The 8,065-nt window shown below is 37.6% G+C and overlaps 1 protein-coding gene across 1 annotated transcript in view; it reads right to left on the bottom strand.

Moving 5' to 3' along the window:
* LOC140521173 (uncharacterized) overlaps positions 1 to 8,065 on the bottom strand; it is a 29,941-nt gene that overhangs the window by 10,354 nt on the left and 11,522 nt on the right. The window contains 1 exon segment of the mRNA XM_072635903.1: positions 6,351 to 6,477. Coding sequence (XP_072492004.1) covers positions 6,351 to 6,477 — 127 coding nt within the window.

Below are 8,065 nucleotides of genomic sequence, written 5' to 3'. Positions count from 1 at the left end.
GGTACATGAGAAAAGTTGGAGTTGAGAAGGATGAAAAGAGATTAGTGTAAAAGAAGAGTTAATCTAAAGGAGGACCCAGAATGAAGGGGAAGAGGACTGAGGAGAAAGATTTGAACAGATGAAATGACAGAGGAAAGAACTAGCAAGCTAAGGTAAATGAAAAAAGATAAGTAAACAAACTTTTACATAAAGTGTTATGTAAACCATGTTGGCAAAGGAAATTGCTAAGTAAAATGATAAGAAATTAATGAGAAGAGGAAAAAGAAAGTGAGTGTACTTGTCTAGGTAAAAAAATGATAGGGTGTTAGAACCAAGATGGTAAAGGCATGGACTTGCCTGAGCTCTCCCCCAAACCCCCCAAATACCTTTCAAAAATGATACTAAACAAATTCTAGAGCAGCATAACCCACAAAAAGATGGAATGAAACAAATTTCCAAGACAAGATAACTTAGAAGGTCAGCAAGAAAGGTCTGTTGCACCAGTGTGGGAGAGGAGTGCAGTCCAGTCCAGCTCACCCCCTCTCCCCAGTCCTCAACCCAGTAAACTATGAGTAGGCCTCTGGGTAAGTGAGTCAGTGGTAGCAGTGGAGGTTTCCAGACCTCTCAGTCCACAGACAACAAAGACATCTTAAAAGGTCAATGGGAAAGATCTGTTGAAACTGGGTGAGAGTCATTATGCAATTGATAAATGATCAAAAGGTACTATTAGTTTTCAGATGAAGTAATCAAAGTTATTTATAACCATATGGAAAAAAAAACCTCACTAACTCACTATTGATTGGAGAAATGTAAATTAAAACAATTCTGAGGTACTATCTCATACCCATTAGATTAACTAATAGGACAGAAAAAAATAAATGACAAATGTTGGAGGGGATGTGAGAAAAGTGAGATTAATAGAATGAATTAATGCACTGTTGGTGGAGTTGTGAACTGATCTGACCATTTTTTAGAGCAATCTGGAACTATGCCCAAAGGGCTATAAAACCATGCCTACCCTTTGACCTAGCAATACCACTACTAGGCCTGTATCCTAAAAGAGATAAAAAACAAAAAGAAAAAGGGCCTATATACACAAAAATATTTATAGCAGCTCTTTTATGGGGGCAAAACATTAGAAAATAAGGGAATGCCCCTCAATTGGGGAATGACTGAACAAGTTGTGGGATGTGATTATGATGGAATACAATTGTACTGTAAGAAATGATAAGCATGTGAACTTCAGAAAAACCTGGAAAGACTTTTATGAAGTGATACTGAATGAAGTGAGCAGAACCAGGAGAATATTATACATAGTAATAGCTACAGTGTGCAAGGGCTATTTTTGATAGACTTAGCCCTTCCCAGCAATGCAAGGACCTAAAACATTTCCAAAGGACTCATGATGCAAAATGCCATCCACATCCAGGATAAGAACTATGGAGTTGGAATGCAGAATGAAGCAGACTACTTTCTCTTTTGTTATGTCTGGTTTAGTTTTTTTTTTTTTTTCATAGTTTCTCCCATTCATTTTAATTCTTCTGACTAATGTGAAGATGTGCTTAATAAAAATGTATGTTTAGAGCATATATATGATTATATGCTGACTTGTGGAGGGAAGGGGGAGGGGAACAAAATTTAAAACTTATGGAAGTGACTGTTGAAAATTGAAAACAAATAAATTAATAAATTTGGGGGAAAAAAGAAATAAAAAAGAATGATGAGCAGGATGCCCTTAGAAAAACCTGGAAAGACTTGCATGGGATGATGCAAAGTGAAATGTACTGTGTACAAAGTAGCAGCAATTTTGTAATATGATCAGCTGTGAATGACTTAGCTATTCTCAGCAATACAATGATCCAAAGCAACTCTGAAGGACTTATGATGAAAAATGCTATCCATCCCTAGAGAAAGAACTGATGGTGTCTGAATACAGATTGAGGCGTACTTTTTTAAATTTTATTTTCCTTGAGTTATTTTCTGTTTTCTTTCACAAAATAACTACTATGGATATGGTTTGTGTGACTACTCATATGTAACCTATATTAAGTTGCTTGCCTTCTCAATGAGGGGATGTGGGGAGGGAAGAAGGGAGAGACTTTGGAACTCAAAGTTTTAAAAAAGAATGTTAAATATTGTTTTTGCATATAACTGCTGAAAAATAAAATACTAAATTAAAAATTACTATCTAATAATGAAAAAAAGAGAAAAGTGATAAAGATTAGCAGAGGTCTATAAAGATCTAAAGGAACAGGGATTAGGATAAGGAGTAAATGCTTAGGATTTCAGGGGCAGTGAAGTGCTTCTTTAAAAAAAAAAACCATCTGAAGCCATGTGATAATGTAAGAATGGAATTAGCCAGTGTCATGAAGAACATCCTATGTGAGCTACATGAAAGAGGAATTCCCAATAGCTGGTTCCTCCATCTGCTTGTTGCATGACTTTATCCTTAACTGCATTCTTACTAAAAAAGAAGAAACTATTACTGGGTTGGAAAATATGAGCACCCTAGGGTAAAATAAGTCCTACCTCTTAGAATTTCTGATAGTTAATAATACCAGACATGATCTGGTATTCACAGAATTTGACACTTGGAAGGTAACTCAGTAACAATTTAGTCCAACTCATAGGGAAAAGGAATCCCCTCTATAACATGCCTGAAAGGTAGAAAAGGAAAGTGAAGTTTCAGGAAATGAGAGAATAACAGAATGTCGGAAGAAAAATAAATGAAAAAAGAATCACTGCACAGTGAGAGCTAAAAACCAGGATTTAGGTTCTTTCTGAAGAGTAGGGAAATAAAATGTCTGGTAAAAAAAAAATAGCTGGTTGTCTTCTTTGAGGCAACAAAGTACAGTGGGATTAGCACTGATATTTAACACCAGAATGACCTTGACCAAATCACCTAATGTCTCTGGGTTCCATTTTCCTCCTCTGTGAAGGGTTTATCCCATTAAAATTCTAAGTCTGTGATCCTGAGAGAATAATACATCTGGAGCCACAGAAGCTATTGGGTGAAAGATGATGAAGTAAGGGTCAAAGGGAGAAGATAATCAATGGTAGTTAGTAATTCCCTACTCAGGAGCGCTGAGGCAAGTCACATGTCAACTTGATAATAATAAGAGAAAAATCCATTATCTTCCTGGGGCATGTAATGAAGACTGTTAGCTCACTGTAAGTAGGGATAATTTCATTCTTTGTACTTACATGCTCAGTAGTAAGTATATGATAAATAACTGATGATTGATTGATTGAACATTGTAAGATTCATTGAAACAGATCACTACTACCCACTTCTGGTGATTCATAAGAGCACAAAATAATACTGCCATAATGAACCTAGAAAGAAGCATGAACGTCTTGGACAAGAAATTGAAGGTCATTGGGAAACTGCTGGTTGTTTCATCACTGTTTTCCATTTAAAGCAAGGCATGTAGAAGACAAAATGGATTTGGGATGTGAACAGCTGGTTAAAAAGATGGTGTCTGAGAATGGGCTTTAGATTTCTTGACTACACCAATATACAAGGCAGTCCTGAAAACTGAATAAAAAGAATTATTAACTAAAACAAAGAGAAAAGGAGAAGAAAGCTACTCATGTATATTTATCAAGTTATATACCAAAGAAAGTAGCTACAATGAAGGAAGAAGAAAACCATTTGGGATATCTGGAATTTCACAGAAGCAAAATCCATGAAAGGCATAGTAAAAATAAAACCTATGGTCTCTTATATTGATACCCAATTGCTTTAAGACTAGGCAACAAATAAAAGGAACCAGAAGTCCTAATAGAAGGAGGCAAATTTGTCCTCACAAAGTATCACTGAGAAGATGAAATGAATTCCATGCTGGGAATATGGCTCCAAGTAGATCTATTGTTGTTGTCCGGTTGTTTCAGAGGTATCTGACTCTTTGTGACCTCTTTTGGGGGGAGTTTCTTGGCAAAGATACTGAAGTAGTTTGTCATTCCCCACTTTAGCACATTGTTTTTTTACAGATGAGGAAATGAGACAAGCAGGGTTAAGTGACTTGGCTAGGGTCACACAACTAGTAAGTGTCTGAGACAAGATTTAAACTCATGATGAGCAGTCTTCCTTTATTCCAAGCCCAATGCCCTATCCCCTGCACCACCCAGCTGCCTAAGTAGGTCTAAGATTTATTCAAAAGAATAATAACACTAACTATGATTCTCTATAAGGAATCTTCTCAATATCTTCTCAACATCTTCTCAATATCAATATTCTCACAGTGAAGTGAGAATCATGATCAGAGAAGTCAAGACTCATAGAACAGTATGATTTACAAAGGGTGAAACAGTGGCAATGGAGACACACACTTAATGGATATCAGAAGCCTGGTGATGACATGAAAGAAGTGGCGTAAAAGGTACCAATAATAAACTGTAGATGGACCAGTCAGAGCAAGAGCTAACAGATGGACAGGCTGAGTGCTGCACTGATAACCATAACATGTTACAAGACCTAGAGGAAAATTTTGAGTTTCTTGTTGAAGATTTTGTGGGAAGGCTTGGGACTTGTAACTAGTAGAGATTTTGGAAGTTGATTAGTTCAAATTCTTCATTTTATAGATTAAGGAATGTGGGCTCAGAGAGATAAAGCAAAGTACCCAGAGTCAGAAAGCAAGTAGCTGAGGATTTGAACCAAGATTTTCTGACTCCAAATTCGACGATCTTTTCCATTATAGGATTTAAAGTAGTAATATTCAACAACCTCATATGTTTATTTTTTCCCTAGAGAAGGGAGAGATATGGCTCTAATCTCTTTTAAGAAGACCAGATTTTACTTTGATTATTAAATGACAGGTATTTGTTTATGGCAGAAAGACAAATATCATATATTCCATTTAAATTACTGTAAAGTTCTCTTATAGTCTCTCCTCTCTTTAAATCTGTGGGAAGCAAGATCTAAGATCCTTTTCATACATGTTTAGCCTATATCAGATTGCAAGCCATCTTGGGGAGGGGCGAGTGGAGGGAGAGGGGAAAATTTAGAACTCCAAATCTTATAAAAGCAAATGCTGAAAACTAAAAATAAATGAATAATTTTTTGAAAAAAAGATCTAAGATTCTCATTCCTTCAATATTCTTAATAGTAGCTCTTGTGGCTTTTCCACAACAGGATCAAACTCTCTCTCTCTCTCTCTCTCTCTCTCTCTCTCTCTCTCTCTCCCCCCCCCCCCCCCTCTCTCTCTCTCTCTCTCTCTCTCTCTCTCTCTCTCTCTCTGTCTCTCTCTCTGTCTCTCTCTCTCTCTCTCTGTCTCTGTCTCTCTCTGTCTCTGTCTCTGTCTCTGTCTCTCTCTCTGTCTCTCTCTCTCTCTCTCTGTCTCTCTCTCTCTCTCTGTCTCTCTCTCTCTCTCTCTCTCTTGCTCTTTCTCCCTTTTTATCTCTTTCTCCCTCTCCTTTTCCCTCTCCCTTCCTCATTCCCTCCCCTTCCCTCCAAGAACCTATAAAGACTATGAGACTATGGCTCTAGAAAGGAAGAGAATAATTTAAGGGACCAATGTTCTTGAGATGTACAGGGACAGGAAATAGTGTTGGATTTTAAAGAAGGAGCATGCCTCTACCTGAAAGAATGCAAGAAGATACTTGTCAAGTGTATAAAATGTTAAGAGCATATTAAGACCCTAGAGGACCTAGATCATTTATCCTTTTGCTTAGAGTAACCTCCCATTCTCTGATTTTCACTCACTTATCTGCACAGGTAACTTTTGAGATTTCTTTCTCTAATATCAATGATTCTTCTCCTGGATCCATGTGGGATATGACCTCTGGCTTGGAAACTGGAAGCCCTGATCATGAGGTAAAATGGAAAATGACTGTTGGAGATGAGAACAAAGAACTGTCTCAGTTTTCAATTCTTTGTATAAAATCTGGATGAAAGAGAACACAAAAAGAGAAACTAGAGGGAGATACAAAGCACTCCTGAAGTATGCTCAGTATGATGTTCCAAAGATAGTGGGTAGAATGGCTCTCAGAGCTGATCTGCACTCATTTTCCCTTCTCTGCTTAGGATGATAAAAACTGCTCTGGCATGTATTTGTACTCCCAGTTGGCCATGGAGAAAGTTTGGGGTGGAGAGAATCCTTGACCCAAGTGAGCAGATGAGGTGAAAAAATCTTAGTGGAAGTATAATGAATCCACAGACTTTCAGTTTAAGTTTTTTTTAAAAAAGCCTTTTCATCAGGGTACAGGGAGAAGAAATCAGATTTTTCTTGGCCTCAAAGTGATTATATAGATCTTTTTTGCCTGGATACTAATCTACTAAATTCCAGCTAATTACTTCAGATATTTTAAGAAACGAGGAAGTATAAAAAATTGTACCGAGATCCTGAATCATAAGTCAAAGCTACTCTTACCTAGATAAACCAGGTTCCTGTAGTTTTCCATCATCACAGCCCGATATAGATCCCTCTGAGTTGAATCCAGTTTCCCCCATTCCTCTTGGGTAAAGTTCACAGCCACATCCTTGAATGTCACTGATTCCTGAAACATCAAACCCATTCATGCTCACCCCTTTCCAATACATGTTTCTGGAGAAAGGGGTGCAGGTGGTAGGGCTAGGGGATTTAAGTAGAATATACAAAGGATTCAGAGAGTTTTAAAATTTCTTAGTGTTCCAACAAAGATATATTAAGCATCTAGCACGGCTGAGTTTATGGCACAGTATATATACATATATACGTATATATGTATATATATGTATATGTGTGTGTATGTATATATTTGTTGTTGTTGGAGAAGTTTTGCATCTTGTTGACTAGCGGTAAGTTGTCTTCTTTCAATCAGATCCTGTTTGGTGTTTACACAATCATTTCTGTGAATTTACACCTGAACAGTTCTCCTTGGCTACTCAAGGTTACCCTTGCACATTGTCTCCCCTAAAGTGGGAATGAATTCCATGAAAATGATACCTTGCACTCTTGAATTCTACCATAAAATCTCTCATAGCTTCTCAGATCCCAAATTTCCACATTTGCAAAATGCTGATAACAATGCACAGACTCTCCATAATATAAGGTTATTGGAAGGTTCAAGTGACATACAAAAAGCTACTAGATAGATGTCAACTGTTACTGAAATAATCAAATACATGTGGTCTCATTAGTTTGGATGCTCCCTTCAATGATGCAGATCACAATCCATCTCATCTATCTTTTTGCATGTGCCCTAACAGTAGAAATATACATTGCTGTGTGATCCTTTGATGTATCTTAGACTCTATTTTATGACCTGGGGTGTATATTTAACTCTGACTTGAGATAGTTTTAAGTTTCTGTGGAAGCTTTTCTAGATGATTTTCTGACACCTCTTTCCATCACACACACATGCCTTTGTCTTCCCTGTGTATCTTTATAAGTAATCATATCCTACTCTATTTCTTGGAATGAGGTCATCATCATTAAGAGGCAAGGTCAGAACACTGGGTCTGATGCAAGGTCAGAATACTTTTGCTTACCCTGCACTTGGGAGTACTCCCCAATATGCAAGGGGAATAGAGAACATCTTTGAAGAACACCATAAAAACCCCTCTCAAATCTTTAGTCAGTAGAGTTAATTCACTTATAGTTGTCTCCCACCCTCAGCTGATATCTGGGGAATCAGTTTTTCCATACCACAGGGATTACATAATTCCTTGAATGGGATCCTCCATCCCAAATATATTCTTCATTTCTTGCCTTTCCAATTCCTTCCTATAGATTTTGGAGCTGACACTGATATCCTCTCGACTTGGTTTGTATTCACTGACCTCTGGTGGTGAAAAGTGTCAATGCCACCTATAATGATTGGAATCATCCCTTCCTGTCAGAATCTGACTAAAATAGCTGGATGAGTAATAAACTGAGCCTGGGCCGTACATCCCTTTAGCTCACGAACCATTGACCAAAACTGATATGACCTAGCAGCCATTTTTAAACGGTCAGAGTGGAATAGGTAGCCTTGCTGTTAGCTTCTATCTTCCCCAGAGAAAATGAGAGCTCTCGGAACTTCGTGCTCCAGAGAGGGAATTCCTTTCCTCTTAGATCCATGAGTAACTGACCAAGTTTAGGACTAGGGATATTGGCAGCCACAC

The sequence above is a fragment of the Notamacropus eugenii genome, chromosome 1, assembly GCF_028372415.1.
Source record: "Notamacropus eugenii isolate mMacEug1 chromosome 1, mMacEug1.pri_v2, whole genome shotgun sequence".
Classification (NCBI taxonomy): Eukaryota; Metazoa; Chordata; class Mammalia; order Diprotodontia; family Macropodidae; genus Notamacropus; species Notamacropus eugenii.
Note: the sequence above shows the minus strand (reverse complement) of the source record. Positions and strands in the feature narration are given on the sequence as shown.